This window comes from Colias croceus, chromosome 25 (assembly GCF_905220415.1).
Source record: "Colias croceus chromosome 25, ilColCroc2.1".
NCBI classification, from domain to species: domain Eukaryota; kingdom Metazoa; phylum Arthropoda; class Insecta; order Lepidoptera; family Pieridae; genus Colias; species Colias croceus.
The window spans coordinates 147340-166252 of NC_059561.1; the positions used below are offsets into that span (position 1 = coordinate 147340).

The 18913-nt window shown below is 32.3% G+C and overlaps 1 protein-coding gene across 1 annotated transcript; it reads right to left on the reverse strand.

Moving 5' to 3' along the window:
* Positions 1–267: 267 nt before the first annotated feature.
* Positions 268–13110, reverse strand: LOC123703310 (juvenile hormone esterase-like). The gene is made up of 11 exons (XM_045651264.1): positions 12992–13110; positions 7787–7923; positions 6946–7088; positions 6507–6649; positions 5373–5558; positions 4709–4899; positions 4287–4455; positions 3163–3376; positions 2463–2572; positions 1024–1156; positions 268–492 (listed from the first exon to the last, which is right to left on the reverse strand). The coding sequence occupies exons 1-11, from the start codon at positions 13050–13052 to the stop codon at positions 324–326; spliced, it is 1656 nt and encodes a 551-aa protein (XP_045507220.1). The 5' UTR covers positions 13053–13110; the 3' UTR covers positions 268–323.
* Between the last annotated feature and the right edge of the window lie 5803 nt (positions 13111–18913).

An 18913-nucleotide genomic window follows, 5' to 3' on the forward strand; every position in this document is an offset into this window, starting at 1 on the left:
CACACGTGACACACGTGACACTCACACGTTACGCAAGTGACACTCACACGAGACACTCATGTGTGTTTTATATATGACACTTAATTTAATTGAAACCCTCCAGTTGTTCACGTCCAAAGTTCAGGCGAACGAAATTGCGGCATCAGCTAGTTTATAACAAATTTCAATAAGGGAATTAGACAATTACAATTGAATATATTATGTAAATATGTATTGTTATTTTCCTTGCCTTTAAGACACGTAATCAGTGTAAATAAAACTACACAATAAATCTTCGAATCAACTTTATTACAACGAATATTTTCAATTAATTTTCATTGAAATTAATAATATTGAATCGGATAAAGTTCCTCCCATGTTGCAGCGAATTGATCGAAAAGGTTTTCATGTATAGATAATTGTTTGTCTATCTGTAGATAGGGTCGAGTGGTGGGAGATGTCGCGGGCCAGTGTATGTCTAGTTCTGGAGTGTCTCCGCGGTTGTTGGGGTCCCTGGAAATATAAATAATATTAATTAATAAAACTTAATTATTGATCGTAGAAACATTGTTTCGTAATAATATCTAAAAATTCAATATTATATCATTCAAATCAGATCTGTCTGTTCTACGTTTCTTGCTAAAATTGGTTGCAGAAACTATAGTCTCCCCGATTTCAAATACAAATACAACTAGAAATCAGTAGCCACTATGAATTAACTACTTTAGGATACTCCCAAACTGGTAGGTATACTATTACATAATAGTTAATACATGACAAAAAAATTATTATTCATCGCGTCAGCGTAAACTAAAACGAGGGGTCCTGGGTTCGATTCCCGGTGTAGACGAAGAAAATAAAAATATCATGGTCAGGCAGGTACAGAAGGCTGATCACCTAGTTGTCCCTAAAGAAAATCGATCAGTAAAACAAATGAACGCATTATGCATCTTGCCCCTTACCCCACTAGGGGACACTGAACTTCACTTTTACGTTAAATCTATCTTTAACCAAGAAAACGTTACAAATTTTTCAATAATTTACCCGTATCTCGCGAAGTTGTACCAAATATCTATCATTCGGTCCACCATATCAGCATCAGTTCCCTGTGAGCCGATCTTTGGGAACCGGTACGCGATGTAGAACAAGTACAGCAAGTCGTCGTGGTGGGCGCTGCCTGGGATGGATTTTAGAAAAAAAAATATATATCATATTTACATAAATAATAATATCCATGGTAATAACAATAAATGGGCACAATTTCTTATCTAGGCATATATTATAAAGGGAGGTAGCTTAGAACTAGGAGAAGAACATTGGATACTTTTTATCCCTAAAAATATGGAAAAATATTTAGATCTGGTACGAAGCCGGGACAAACGGCTAGTATAATTTAAGACGATAACTTTATTATAAAAAGTACTACGTATATAGTAATACATAGTTTGAATAAGAACTACTTATTATAGGTCTGCCAGAATCTGATGGCATATTTATATTTAAGAAATAAAAGATTTTCATATGGCAATGTTATTTGACAACTATCAAATTGGTTGTCAAATTATATGTCTTCTTCGGAAATATTGAATAATTTTTAGGATTTTGTCTAAAAAATCTTCGAAAATGTCGAAATAGCCGCTGCAATCACAAGCAAGAGATGTTATTTATAATGTGTATGGAAAAACATTCGATGAAGGAGGGTCAAACACATCACAATTTTCAATTTTGAATATTTTATTGGTAAATTGGACTTACCCGTTTTGATACTTAAAATTAAAAATATTATAAGTAGGTAACTATAATATTGTTTGTTGATTACAACATAATTTTATGAAAACTTATTACAAGAGTTTCCAATACGGCTATTCGTCAAGTCCAAGCTGTCCAATTCAATTTGATATTGTGTGTATCTGTTAATACTTACGAAAATAAACATAGTTTTTATTTATTTTATAAAAAAATTATTAGCATTATCTAGTTTTGATCTGCATTATCATTACATACATATTTTTACATGACATAATGATAATGAATATACAAATATAGGTATGTGTAAATAATATGTAATATGTATTACATAGATAAAAGTAATATGTATATTAAACATGTAAGTATGTACCTACATAATATTAAGTGGATATCTCATTATTAAGTACAGTATTGTGCACTTATGTAATGTGACTAATGATGTTGAGGACAAAATAAAAAATAAGCAGTATCAAGATCGTTCAGTCCATTTTCCCTAGGGTTGCACACTCAAAATTTTGATTTCCCTAATTGCCATCAGATTCTGGTTTACCTATAGTACAGACTATCTGGATAGTAAGATACAATGATGTTCTTAAAAATCATTGTTAGGAAATTGACTATAAAGCGATCAATGAGATAAATTAACAAATTAATTAACAAAAATATTCATGATAATACATATAAATTCTATTCTACATAGAAAGCCAATAATAATAATAATAAAACACACATACCAACAGGTTTCTTAGTGGCAGGATCTTGGTAGAAGCTATTATTGCCGATATACGTGAAGAAACAACTCCATACAGGCGCGGTCGAATGGATGCTCATTAGTTTCGTTAATCTGTAATTTATTTAAAGTTACCTAACTAAAAATCTGATGATTATTATAGAAGTATTACAAATTGATCAAAATAGTGTAAAGTTTTGATATAGAACTACACAAGTTAACCGAACTAAGTAAGATGATAGATTAAAAATTTATCGAAAAGAAATTTTGTACGGTTCGTACACCTGTGGATGCTGCTGCTGATACTAATTAAAACTAGGCTGCTAAATAATATGCTTTATTGCTATACTGTTAGGCTAAGAGTTACACACGTACGCGGCTCGCGACGTTTTACGTGAACTAACGCTATATGTAGGTAAGTGAAAATGCTGTGACATACAAAAAATTATGATGATGCGCTTTGTACGGTTGCACCGTACAAATTTATAGCATTTTATCGACAATACTTGATAAATACTATAATATATATACATATATATACACACATATTTTACACTAAGTATCATTTTAACTGACAAACAATTTAAACAGAACATAATCAGGAGGTCTCGGCCATCTTTCCCGTTAGATATAAATAAATTCAGGCGAGGATAATGCACATGTAGCTAATCACTATTTAAATACGTACAACTTTTCCACAATACCTGTAAATAGGGAAACTTTCTATAGCATCTACATACAGTCTTCCCAAATTATACGCTGTATCAGAATCATTCTTCAAATCAACTAGATTATATTCCTGTCGTAGTCTCTGTGTAGCTAGAGATGAATTATCTCGTGGTAACATAAACGATATGGGAGCTATGTCCTCCCAGTTCTCGTTCATACGTCTTAAAAGTGTTTCATTCTTTAGAACAGCTGAAATATAAATATAATCTTTAATATTATAAAGCTGAAAAGTTTATTTGTTTGAACGCGCTAATCTCGAGAACTACTGGTCCGATTTGAAAAATTCTTTCGGTGTTAGATAGCATATTTATCGAGGAAGGCTACAGGCTATACTATCATCACGCTACGACCAACAGGACACGGGGGTGAAACCGCGCGGAGCAGCTAGTAATTTATATATATTTTTATCTGTATCGGCATCAGTATCTATATTAGTGGCAGTATGTGGGTCCATAAGTGTGGGTGTCAGTATCAGTGTTACTACGATATGATATACTCGTGATCGAATTTTTTCTATTCTTTATAAATTTATATTTATAAAGCATTTGAATGCCATAAAACCAAAAATATAAATTCAACAAAAAGGTCGTGTTCCATCGTTACAATATTGTATTCACTGAAAAGTGCTTCATATTGGTTGAGATGGTTGTTAAATCATCTCAATAGATGGCGCGCGGTGTGTCCCTTAAGACACATAAAACTGAAAGAATAGAATAAATTCTATGATCGAACTTTTTCTATCTTCTTTTTCTAATATATATAAATCTCGTGTCACAATGTTTGTCTTCAATGGACTCCTAAACCACATAACCGATTATAATGAAATTCGCACACTATGTGCAGTTCGATCCAACTTGAGAGATAGGATAGTTTAAATTTCAAATCGTTTAAGAGAAAGCGGGCGAAGCCGCGGGCGGTAAGCTAGTTCTTTATAAATTTATATCAGTGTTACTTTCAACGTCAATTTTAGCATCACTCTGTGTCAGTATTATAGTTACTGTCGGGATCGATGTCAGCGACAAGGTCTGTGTGTATTTGTACAGATTGAGATCGTTTTTTTTTTATTTTAATGTAAACTTTTTATTTTAAAGGAACTCACTAAAAGCCTTCCAAAAGAATTCATCTTTAGTTCTGCTAATAATGAAAGGCACGGGATGCATCTTTCTCTCACGGATGGCGTCGATCGGGTCGACTGGCAGAAACCGCTCCTGGCCGAAGTCGGCTTCAACTACTGGCGACCATAGGGTTAAAGGATCGTAGCCGAACTCCTATTAAGATAAAGAAATATAATTTTAATACTGAAATATAAACACTTTAAATAACAGAAAAAACTGTACTAGAAAATTATATCAGGTAAAACAGCTAATCGAAATTTACAAAATTTGAAACAGTTAGTTTAAAGCCTATGGTTATAATAATACATGAAAAATTTTTCAAAAGTACTAGGTTTGTTATTTTTAGTAAACAGATTTAGCATTTCAAAAATTTGTATAAAATTTCGCAATTTGTATTAAAACTCACATAAAACCGATTCAGCGAGAGCCCCAGATCCCTCCACGGCACAGTCCTCAAACAATTAACGATATCACTAGAGGAGTTAGTGGGACATCCCACGAGTTCCGCCTGACGCACCGCTAGAGGGTACAAATGTGTGGGACTGCGGGTCTTGCGGACTGGGGACCCGCTTAGTGAAATGGCGCGGTGGAAAAGACCTCGAAAGATATAAAGAAAAAATGAAATATATGCTGATTAATTTGGAATGTTAGACGTTTGTATTGACGTAATAATACATAAAGGACTACACTCACAATCTATTAAAAGGTCGTCAATATATGTCCGAGCGGTGTTGGATAAAACATTATTTGAAATAAAAACCTTATTCTATGGCAATGTTCATAATATTGTCACAGAGACAGGCAGAGTTTGCAATTTTTAACGTGTTCGTGAGTCTATTTATTAATATAAGCGTTTAAAATTGGTAATTTAAAAACATTGTGATCTGATAATATTATATTGCCCAATCAGCTTACCCGTTTCTCTCTAATCATAATTATGAAGATTCTCGTCACAATACTGAAAAACTAATTAAAACCAGTACTCTAACTACATAAACAAACTAAAAAGAAATCTGCTAGAATTTCATTGACTTCATAACTACATAAATCTGAATATGTCGTCTACTCACCCTTCGACATAGGCGATATCATATGCAACATGACACTAACAGCCCCCGAGCTACAGCCAGCAATTGTAACTAAATGTGGGTCTCCCCCAAACGCAGCTATGTTTCTTTGTACCCACTGCAGGGCGGCCACTTGGTCTTTGAGACCGTTGTTACCGGGAGCTAGCGAATCTCCGGTGCTGAGAAAACCTAGGAAAGTGTTGTAATGTGGAATGTATTATATTATATCATACTAGATCTCGGCTTCGCCTTTTTTTGAGATGAGGTATCACAAACAAAAAACTAAATATAAGGTATAGATTGTAAAACTTGACTGTCCACTGGTTTCTGAAACATTTAAATTGAACAAAAATAATTAAAGAAATACTTTCAAAATATTGAAATCACTCTCCTTTTACTTGTAAGATTAAGTTTAACAACTAGCTTCCGCCCGCGACTCCGTCCACGCGGATGTCGGTCTTCGCGTGGATGGTTATTTCTCCATTTTGAGTACCTCTGTCAATAACATCTTATAAATATCTATTGGACCCAATTCCCAAATACGGCTAGGCCTATAATAATACGCAACGTGTGTTCGCGGTTCTACGGAACAACGTCTATGGATAAAACTGAAAAATTAAGATTAATTTTTTTCTACGTATTTTTCCAGGATAAAAAGTATCCTATTTTACGCCCAGGATAATAAGGTATAATTATACCAAGTTTCATCGAAATCGAACCGCTAGTTTTCACGTGATGCCTTCACATACAGACAGACAGACAGACAGACAGACAGACAGACAAAAATTTTTTTAATCACATATTTGGGTTTGGTATCGATCCAGTAACACCCCCTGCTATTTATTTTTTCAATATTTTCAATGTACAGAATTGACCCTTCTACAGATTTATTATATGTATAGATGATATTTTAGAACAATATAAAAAAAATTTTTTTTGAAGGTATGTATTTCATAATTATTTATCCTTGTTTTTTACGGCTCTTACCATTTATTTAGGTATCTCTATTTTACCTTAAAACAAGCGTAACTTACGACAAGCGTTTTGGGCTTTACGGCGTGACAAAGAAATATACATACATGCATACACACGAAAAACATTACCCTCCTGTCGCAGTCGGGTAAAAATCTTACGTACCCAAAGTAGCGAGTCTATAATTAATAGTGACGACAACAACATCTCTATCCAGTAAATAGTCTGGTGCGAACAGATCGCTGCGACCCGTCATGGAGTAAAAACCGCCTGGGTGGATGAAGAAGATCACTGGAAGGGATGCTTTTCTAGAAATAATTGCCAAATTATTGTAAATATTATAATATAGGTACTTTAATGTTTTTCTGCAATGGGTCTTGTTATATTCAGAAATCAAATTTAAAAAGCTTTTCTAAGACTTTTTTTTTGGTTTTTAATACTGGTATAAAAGTAACATCGACAGCGAATTTTACTTATTCTGCAATCAGGAAAAATTATGAATATTCGAATATTAACTATCTATTTCGAACTATATTTATTCCATTAATAAACAAATCATGACATAAAATTCTCATTTATCTTAGTTACTTTTCATTTATGTTACCTTTCTGCCTTCACCGGAGAATACACATTGATGGTAAGACAGTCTTCATCCACATAGTATCCCGGGCTGGAGGGTTGAGGACACGCTGGCCCGTTCTTAGTGGCGTCCACTGGTTTTTCGTATCTTAGTATTGGTACTGGCGGCTATTAATAAAATACATTTTTAAAATCCTAGAAAATGCTGGCGTTAAGTGGCTGGTGATGATATTATATTGGAGCTGATAATGAATTTGAAAGAAAGAAAGAAAATAAATTTATTGCCATAAACATTACATACAAAATTTACCATTATTTTCATTTAATATTTAAAATTAAATGAGGCAAATGGACAATGTCTCAGCAAAATGTTGTACAAAAACAGCGCTGATTTATTTAATTAAGAGGTATGTATACAAAGTTAGTTCAATTCAAAAAAATATAAAAAATATTGATGATTCTAATTGAGTCTCTTGACCGCCTCCTTGGTACTGACCGCCTCCTTGGTACAGTGGTTGACGCGTGAGCGTAGAACCGAGGGGTCCTGGGTTCGATTCCCGGTGGAGACGAAGAAAAAAAAAATGTCTCGGTCTGGTAGGACACAGAAGGCTGATCACCTACTTGTCCCTAAAGAAAATCGATCAGTGAAACAGATGTATGCATAATGCATCTGCCCCTTACCCCACTACGGGGACACGGGACTTCACTTACTTACTTACTTAATTGAGTCTCTTGCAAGCCAATTTCGAGCAACAATTTGTGGTTTTCAATCTTATTTTGCTTTACCCTTATGTTACTTGAATTTTGAATTCATCACACTTTAAAGTTTAAACATTTAACAAGACTAGATCATAATAATATCATACCTGAAAACGCAGCTCTTTAACAGGCGGTTCAGCATACCTAATACCGCGGTACGCCTCGAAGCTGCGCCCGCGCCGCGTCACATTGTAAATGCCGAGGAATTCGCCTGATGAGCTGCGTACGGTTGGGTTTTGGACAGCTGTTGTTGAGAACGTATAAAAATATACAGGGTGTCACGGATGTCCTATCGTAGGCCTAATGGAGCATATAGTGTTTAACCTTCTGATGCTGTAAAAAATATTTAAAAAATCCGGTCGTGCAGGAAAAATTCTCTTACAACTTTTCAATAAACTTTGTGTTCGTAACCCTAACTACGCGGATCATACTCGCGAGCGTTATACATAAGCGGTCATTGACCGAACGCGGACTCGAACGCTATGCTTAACCTCGAACCTCGGAAATAAATAGTTTGGATAATATTTTTTAGAGTATACAAAACACATACAAAAATAATCGTTTATTTTACAAAAAAAAAAAACTGAAACTGAAACTGACCGCGGTCTAGCCCTTTTAATACTTTTTACTTTTAACATATTTTAATCCTAAACTTAAGTTTTTTTTAATTTTTATTTTTGTCTGCATTATGCAATGTGTTTTTTACTTTTGCTTTACTAGGTATTTACTTATACTTTTAATTTTACGAGGAAGTCTTCAGATTTTTCATGAATCGAAAAACTTCATTAAGCTAATACACATAACTACACGTTCCGTAAACAACAAAAAAAATATTTATCAAAGTTTTCATAATGATAAAAATAAAGTACGACTCCCTCAAACTCGTAAGTCATAACAACTACCTGTACCTACATAATTAAGATTACTGACAAAATAATTATTGTAATAAAACCTACTGAGTTGTGAAAGCTAAATAATAAATTTATAATTTATTTATTTAATAAAATAAGTCTAAATTATTAATAATTATTGATAATTATACGACCTTTACCTATTTTCCATTTGGGTTAAAGCTATTAAATTAATAATTATTAGTGAAAATGAATAATAATACTTTGATTTAAGAAATAGAAAGTATGTTTTACTTATGATTTTTCGTAATTAGGTAGATGTGTCGTAAACACCAATTACATGCACACGGTGTCATATTTACCAGAAGAAATCAACCTCTGTGAAATCAACAGTTTCAAAATGCAAACACTCACCCGATTATCATGCACAGGAATCACAGGATCGTAATTCGTAATAGGTACATATTTCACAATCATGACTAATGATGAGTGACGAAGGTAAACAAATATTACATAATGTATTAAATATTATACCTACTAGGTACTCCAAATATCAATCACTTCTTAAAATAACTAAGTAACATAAGAAAATCTCGTAACTACTTAAATGCATTATCATGGATTTATACAACCACTGCTTTAATAACTTTAACTAATTATTATAAACACAAAATAAGAATTTCGACTAACGAGTAAAGATCCCGAATCTCCCGCGCAGATCTATCACAGCCATTACGCCAAAGAGTATAGTAATATAGAGGGAAGCATTACGCTAAGACGTTTGGTGGAGAACTAACAATTTAACAAAATTTGTGCAATTATTAAAATGCGCGGACGCTTACACGTGCCGGCGGCCGGCGGTGTCTTTGTGCAACTAGCAAAGGTAACGCCCCCTTTCGTTTGTGAAATGCCGCCTTTTAAAAATACGGTTCCGTTGTTTATTTAATATTTTATTTTACTTATCTTTTTATTATTTACTTTCAATTTTCTTTTGTAACTACAAATGAAAAAACACAATCATATAATTTAATGTGAAATTATCATGAAATGATATTATTAAGTTTTATGCTGGGAATAATATTATCTATTATTTGATAGGTATTTAGGTAGGTACCTTAAGTTGCTATTTATACTCTAATCTAGATTAGGCGCCATATTTTAATTATTGAGTTTCATCTAGCAAAAGTTGAAAGGAACAGAATACAGATATTACCTATTATGTATTCTAAATCATTCTTATTAAAGGTATTTTTACAAACATTTCCCTACGAATCCCTAAACTCGCATTGTACGTTTATTCGTATTATTATTGAAGTAAATAAGTTTTTAAGTAATTTTAAATGAATTTTTGTTAGTCGCTTGTTTTATCTTTCGGTGTCAAGTTGCAATCGTTTGCTTTTAGCCGTTTTCTGTGTTTCATCTGTGAGTTTCTGAGTCGGTAATGTCGTAATACGAACGTGGAGTATTAAAATGTTTGAGTTTGAGTACGGGTGCTTTAGTAGGTATGTTGTGAATGTGTGTTTAGTGTGTGTGATAGGTACCTACTGCATGTTGTATGCTGAAATTTCTACAAGTTGGTAGGTATGTACCTTATTTCAATATCATTGTACAAAAATAAATTAAATAATTGATACGCATGTATCTAAATAAAAAAACTAAGTAAAGATTAAAATATGATTAAGTATAAAAAGGGTGCGGTCAGAAGGCGATGGTACTAAGTAGGTAAATTTTCGTATTTTTTGGTAACGAATAACGATAGTGTACTTGTGTATTTGTCTCGTATGTAACTCTAAAAAATATTATCCAAACAGTACTTAGGTATTTATTTTCGAGGTTCGAAATTAAGCATTGCGTTCGAGGTCAATGACCGCTTATGTATAACGCTCGCGAGTATGATCCGCGTAGTTAGGGTTACGAACACAAAGTTTATTGAAAAGTTGTAAGATAATTTTTCCTGCACGACCGGATTTTTTAAATATTTTTTACAGCATCAGAAGGTTAAACACTATATGCTCCATTAGGCCTACGATAGGACATCCGTGACACCCTGTATAATTCAAGTAATTTCTGTTTTTTAAGTGAAATTCACTGAGACACGTTATGGAGTAAGATGACTATATTGGTATAAGTATTTGAATCTTGCCAAAGAAGTTCCACTTCTATCGCGTATGCGCGGCACATACTTACACTATTTTCTTTATTCAGAAAAAAATATTATTTTGATTTTTACTAAATTGCTTGAATAAAGATTGAAGAACAAAAAATTTATCTTATTTACGAGAAAGCTGTCTCAGACAGCAAGTAAGATAAGGGTTATTCGTACATTTACTTCAAGGACAGATAGGGTAATTGCGCTGGTTTGCCGTCCAGCTTCTGTTTTCGTCCATTTGACTGACCTGCTACAATCACGTGCGTAAAACTTGAATACAAACCTACCTTCCCGCGCAAGTTTGCACTTTTTACGGTCCATAATGTTTAAGCAACAGTACTATCAACATTAAAATTTGATTTGACAAGAAGAGAGTTCAAAAAATTAACGTAAATGTGGCCGCTTCGCATACGTGCCTTGCAGATGTCATCGCGCGAGAGAAAAATTTGCCGGCGAGAAAAGTTCATGGTAAGGTAAATCACTGTTTTAGCTAGTTTACGTAATGTTTTTGGTACGTATGTTTATTTATAAGCATAATAAACGCAATTATAAGTGTTTATCATACATTTTTATAATACTCTTCGAAATATTAAGTGGACGGATACTAGGTTACCAAATTCTCAAAATATTTGGTTTTCGTCCAAGTGGACGGAAACTCAAACAGCTACGTGAATATTTGTTAGGGTCATTTTACTTTATCGGACCTTTAAAATACTGAATAGTTTCTCCCGAAGTGATCTTTATTGCTATTAGTTTAGTTTTTTTGGTTTCCGTCCACTGCTATGTCAGTGCTGCCAAAATAAAAAAATATTTAAAGAAGTGGACGAAAACTAAATTTAGCTTTAAATGTTTTAGTTTTCGTCCATGAATGAGTATTGGAGTATCCAAAAATTAAATATAGCCATTCTTTTGCATTACTTTTCGTCTATTTTTACGTATTGAAAAGTTTTCTATTCAGTATCTTCCTTATAAATAATTGGTGAGGGCCAGAGTGTTGTACCTAATATTGTCATTCATTCAGTCATGTATCATTCTCCTTATGTGAAGTAGAGTCAATTATTCGTAGCATAAATGGGGGTAGGTCAGACATAATACACTGTATTTTTCTTGATTATCATTCACTTGAGTATCATCTTTTATTCTAGGTCTGTTTTGCCAATGCAGTATTTTTTTATTATACTTACTCAACGTATCCTCAGAAAGATCTTATTGTTTTTAGATGGCCTCGAAGGAGTCTAAGAAATCTAGAAAAAAAAGACGCTGCGTACACTGAAGATTCTGTAGCTAAAACTTATTATTATGGCTGTGTGTTTATAGTACGTTTCATTTGATAAACAAAGTATTAGAATGAAAATTTTTGTTGTTAGAATGAATATTTCTGTTTTTTGATGTTATTTCTTAGTCCTGTAATTATTACTTGTTTCATTTACATTGTAAGGAACGCATTCCTTTCTTTATTACGAATGATTATACAGTCATCACTAACGCCTATAAGGACTGCCAAGTGCTACATAGATCTCAGTGTTGACTAGTTATATTGATTATTATTAGTAAAACCACAAGTAAAACTAAACCTGGGTAGTGAGAAATTGTAATGTTAATTAAATAAACGTATATATTTACCTGTAATTGATTTTAAACTTAATAGTTGACCTACCCTCCTTTTTCTACACGGTGGTCGAAAACTAGCTTACACTAGGACGAAAACCAGTTTTTTTGGACGAAAACTAGCATTTACCCTACTTTTGCAGAAAATAATTTAAATAAAAAGATACATCAAAATGATTTATTTTCCCTTAATATTATCTTAAAGAAGACTATATAAGGACTTAAAAAAAAAAAATATATGTTTAAGGAAGGGTGCTCCAAAATATTTATTTCGTATCACAAAGTTGGCAACTCCTATAATTGGACGAAAACCAGCGTAATGACCCTATTAGCAGCTGAGATCAAAATTTTCCTTATAATCGTAGGTATGCAAAAGCAGTTAATTTTAAAAATATCGTTAATTCTATAAACAATTAAGTATATCACTAAAATATATCTCTTGGAAGTTGGATAGAAATAGCTTTCATAATACATAGATACCTAGATACATAGCATACACCACCTATAGAGATTTTGATAGGACTTTTTAGTTTAAGGAAAATAATTATTTAGATTTTGTGCATTTACGATATCGATGACATATTCTGCCTACATTCATATATTAATGACAACATTTTCCTTATAATACAATTTACAAATATTGATGAGATTTTATTTAAAAGAGAGTTGTCAATTATTTGTCACAAAATATATCTTAAACTTGCCTTTCCCTTCCTCGCTCGCATGTATAGCAAGCACACAGCACAATATTATAAACAGTAACATAATCCAACTTCAAAGAACGACGGAACGGGACTGACCGTGTGTACTGTGTACCATGCGCTATCCTTTTTTATTTTGTCGTATGGTTAGGGTTATTCCAAATTGAAAGAAAATGCTCGCCTATAAGGAAAAATGGAAAAATGACAGAACGTTAGCGCTTTCTTTGGACTAGCATGCTCTGGCATGGCTTGGGTAGTGGGTTAACCATGAATATAAAAAAAGACGTGTGGCTCTCGGGTACTGCCGCGGTAAAGCTATTGCATAGCATGCCCTCAAGCCACACCTTCGAGCCCTTCGGAGTGGGGAGCGTGAGGTTTTTCGTTACGCAATTTCTCGATTCGGTCCCCGCGCTCAAGGCCCGCGATAGAAGCTATTATAATAGCTTAAAAACAGCCCTACCATGGTTTACAATCAAAAGTGTTTAACAATCTTGGAGTCAGCTAATAACTAATAACCTCCAGACAAGATTTAGATTTTAGAATAAAATCTTTTATTGAAAAATAATGAATTTTTATATTTTTAAGCTGAGTTTAAAAATATGTCGAAATACATACATGGAATTCAATATGACTTCCTATGAGATTAAATTACCAAGAGAAACAAAAACAATAAAAAAAATATTGAGATATTTCTGAATAAGGTTCACTTTACCGTCCAGAAATATTTTCGTATATTTTTTAAAATTAAACCATTTATTGCGGTTTTCTACATTGCGCAATTAAATTGTAATTTTTATCGCCCGGACCTACGACAATGCAGAACACTTCGTGGCGCTTTTTTATTGCATTGAAAGAGAAAAACACAAACGCGTTGTGAGAAAATACGCATTTTCGGTCTTTGAGCGTAACATAAATAAACAGATATAAATATAAAATTAAGTTTTAATATCTCTTTAGTCATCTTAAATAATAAATCAAAAGCTCGTATGATACAATATCCATTAAAATCAACAACATACTAAGCATACTACATTTATAGTAATCCGACATAAATTAATAATCAGTCTCATATCGAAGCATCGAAGCATCTACATTTTGCCGAGGAAATGCACAAGTTACCTCATATAAAAATATTAAATAAAATGTGAATCTTTAATATTTTTGGGCCATCTTGCATATAATTTGTCTCGCGAATCTATCTTCTACCGATTAACAAAACCAATTAGTTCAATTGAACCCAAGATCAAAACTATTATTCGATTATGTCATCACTCATCAGCTGTTATTATGAACCATTAAATACTATTTAGCTTTCTTTGTAGATTTTATTACACGTATAAAGTGGGTTTCATAAATCTATAATATGATATCGAAAGTAGGTATAACACAATTAACATTGTAGGTATCTATAACTTAATTAGCAAATACATTACATTGTTTATTCTTCTTTTGTTGTATACAATTATAAATATACAATGAAATGTTTATGACACTATAAAATATTATCTGTCATTTTTTATATCCGCTAATTATTTTTTTTTCTGTTCTTATTGTGCTTTAATAAATGCGATGGTAAGAATAAACAAAATCTATATTTTTAACTTATTGCCAAATTAATCATCTTCTAAGATTTTTTTGTTTCAATTGCCGGTGGAATATAGAGTTTCCTGTCGGTTCTTCTCCATAGATACTGGCTACTGCTTTCCGATTCGGTAGTAAATAGTAATGTTAAAATATATTATGATGATTCAAAACTGCTTCCAGAAGAAGTCTAATCAAATAAATAAATGTTTGTGTGAATAAAAGAAGGGCAAAATGAAGCAGGTAAATTGAACAGGATAACCAGGCTTTTAACGTAGGTACATACGAGATCTGTAGTCATTCATACGCAAATATGACCGGTAACATGTAGGGTTGCTAGATGTACCAAATAATTATCCAATTTCATTAATTACTACGTACGTTCATACTAAATGTAAGGTTTCAATGAAAAATAAACATACATATATAGTTATGTACAGCATGGTTTATTTTTAATAATTAATAAAAACTTTAAAATATAAACATTGAATGAATTTTTAAATTAACATTACTCGCGACGCGAAGTAAATATATAAGTAAATTCTATTTTTATCCCGAAAACACAACGTCACAGCTTGGCTCGCCTTTCACAAAAAAGCGACGCTAGTGTTAAATTTTACAATTTCTATCTATTTTTTTATTAAATATTTAGAACAAAGGAGATAAAAATAACCTAAAATAGTGGATTTATAAAGTTGGCAACCCTATTTACCTCAGCAGATGCGTAGTATAGGAAATTAGTAATTCACAAACTGTTGAGGAAAATGAAATACCGCAGTGAATGGATTATTTCTTTGTTATGGAAAACTGAATCAGCATTCAGGTTACATAATGTTTATTTACATTGGAAAAACCTAAACTATGAAACATAGTTTTTAGAGTAACAGGAATTTGGATATAGACAAAAATATATAGATTATACTAGGTATATTATGCCAGTCATGCTGACTACTGTGTGATATTATAAAAATATACAAGTTAATATTAAACAATAACAAAGATTATAGCATGATTACTTGAACTCATGAAATAATTGAGCCAAATTATACCTACGCAAACTAGATTTCCACCCGCTTCTTCGCCCGCGATTTCAAAGGAAAACCCGCATAGTTCCCGTTCCCGTGAGATTTCCGGGATAAAACCTACCCTGTGTGTTAATCCAAGTTACCTTCTATATGTGTGTTAAATTTCATTGTAATCGGTTCAGTAGTATTTGCGTGAAAGAGAAACAAACACACACACACACACATATCCTCACAAACTTTCGCATTTATAATATTAGTAGGATTAAAACTGCTTTTTACATTATCTCTCTGATTATTTTTTTTTAATTTATCTATCAAATTAAATACTTAATTAAATAAATAAAAATATTACCTTCACAATCGCCTAACAACGGTTTAGACTTTAGAGCAATCTTCCGTATCCTCTCCCATCTCACGGAACCGTTGTATTACTTTCTTTTCTAAATTATTTCTGAGAAACACGAAATATAAGGTTATTTATTATGCATACCATGTTTAAATATAAATTTATAGTTGAATCGTTTCTATCGCATTAAATACATATTTTATCATAATTTATCTATAACATTATTTTTTATTGACTTATCGAAATTTTCCTGACTTATAGAAATTTTCCCCACAAAGAGAAATTTTCCTGACGTATAGAAATTCTCCTGTCTTATCCAAATTTTCCCGACATGGATTTTTCCTGACTTATACAAATTTTCCTGGCGTATAGAAATTTTCCTGGCGTATAGAAATTTTCCTGGCTTATAGAAATTTTCCTGACTTATAGAAATTTTCCCCACAAAGAGAAATTTTCCTGACGTATAGAAATTCTCCTGTCTTATCCAAATTTTCCCGACATGGATTTTTCCTGACATAAACAAATTTTCCTGGCGTATAGAAATTTTCCTGGCTTATAGAAATTTTGCTGGCTTATAGAAATTTTCCCGACGCATAGAAATTTTATAAACATTTTCCTGACTGATACAAATTTTCCTTATCTATATAATTTTTCGGTAGAGAAATTTTCTTGGCTTATAGAAATTTTCCCGACGCATAGAAATTTTCCTGACGTATAGAAATTTTCCTGGCTTATAAAAATTTTCCTTATCTTTATAATTTTGCGGCAAAGAGAAATTTTCCTCATGTATAGAAATTTTCCTGGCGTATAGAAATTTTCCGGACTTATGGAAATTTTCCTGATTTATAGAAATTTTTGCGGCAAAGAGAAATTTTCCTCACGTATATAAATTTTCCTGACGTATAGAAATTTTCCTGACGTATAGAAATTTTCCTAACGTATAGAAATTTTCCTGTCGTATAGAAATTTTCCTGGCGTATAGAAATTTTCCGGACTTGTGGAAATTTTCCTGTCTTAAAGAAATTTTCCTTTCTTATGGTAATTTTCCAGCTTATAGAAATTTTCCTTTCTTATGGAATTTTTCCAGCTTATAGAAATTTTCCCGACTTATCGTAATTTTCCTGACTTATGAATTTTTCCTGACTTATAGAAATTTTTGCGCCAAAGAGAAATTTTCCTCACGTATAGAAATTTTCCTGACGTATAGAAATTTTCCTGACGTATAGAAATTTTCCTGACGTATAGAAATTTTCCTGACGTATAGAAATTTTCCTAACGTATATAAATTTTCCGGACTTATGGAAATTTTCCTGTCTTAAATTTTACTTTCGTATGGAAATTTTCCCGACTTATACAAATTTTCCTTATCTATATAAATTTTCCTTGTTTATAGTTTAAATTTTCCTGGCATTTTGACATTTTCCTTTCTCATGGAAATTTTCCAGCTAATAGAAATTTTCCCGACTTATGGAAATTTTCCTGACTTATAGAAATTTTTCCTGACTTATCGTAATTTTTCTGTCAATCGAAATTTCCCTAACTATTGTTAAAATGATAAAATCATTTTTCTAATCTTCCTAAAATTGGAAATTTTTACGACTGATTAAAGTAAACCCACCTATTCCCCTGATGTTAAATTCGCATTAGTATGAGTTTTTTCACCGCTGTCAAAAGTTACCCATGGCCATACCTATCACATTAAAACGAATAAACACACTTTCGCATTTATAATATTGCTAGAGGTCCGCCCCGGCTTCGCCCATGGTACATATTTCGCAATAAAAGGGCATGTCCTTTCTCGGGTATCAAAATATCTCCATACCAAATTTCATGCAAATTGGTTCAGTAGTTTAGGCGTGATTGAGTAACAGACAGACAGACAGAGTTACTTTCGCAATTATAATATTAAGTATGGATTACAAATTTACTATTTAAATATTTCTAATCACTCTCTAATCTCTATAATATGTTTTTAGTTCATAAGCTACAGCATACCATACATACATTCAAAATTAGTACCTAGAGTTGTATTTTTTCGTTCATAAAGCAGTAAAGTTTATTGAAATTAATACATCAGGCTTACAAAAGTTTTTGGACAGGTTTCATAACATATATTTTAAATGTCATCAGCGAAAAGCCTAGCTCGTATCTATAAAAAAAATCATACTTTTTTATAGATATCAGAAATAATTATTAACCAGTATCATACGAACATGTTAATAAAATTTAATATATCTAATATATAGGTATGTATGCCACATTCTACATTTTGCTGAGGAAATGCACTAGTTAGTATTATAATCTATTATAAGCTATAACTACATAACATGTAGGTTATAACTAATAATACCACAGTATTACATCTATACATATAATAAATCTGTAGAAGGGTCAATTCTGTACATTGAAAATATTGAAAAAATAAATACCAGGGGGTTTTACTGGATCGATACCAAACCCAAATATGTGTTTAAAAAAATTTTTGTCTGTCTGTCTGTCTGTCTGTCTGTCTGTCTGTCTGTCTGTATGTTCAGGCATCACGTGAAAACTAACGGTTCGATTTCGATGAAACTTGGTATAATTATACCTTATTATCCTGGGCGTAAAATAGGATACTTTTTATCCTGGAAAAATACGTAGAAAAAAATTAATCTTAATTTTTCAGTCTTATCCATAGACGTTGTTCTGTAGAACCGCGAACACACGTTGCGTATTATTATAGGCCTAGCCGTATTTGGGTCCAATATACATGTATAAGATATCGTTGTCAGAGTTACTCAAAATGAAGAAATAAACCATCCACGCGAAGACCGACATCCGCGCGGACGGAGTCGCGGGCGGAAGCTAGTAGGAAATAATATTGTAATACTGTGATAATACTCTATAATTATAAAGAAAAAAATAAGATTGCTTTTATCCGAGTTTCATTGTAGTATTTTTATTACCAAGATATTTTAATATACTTACACATAC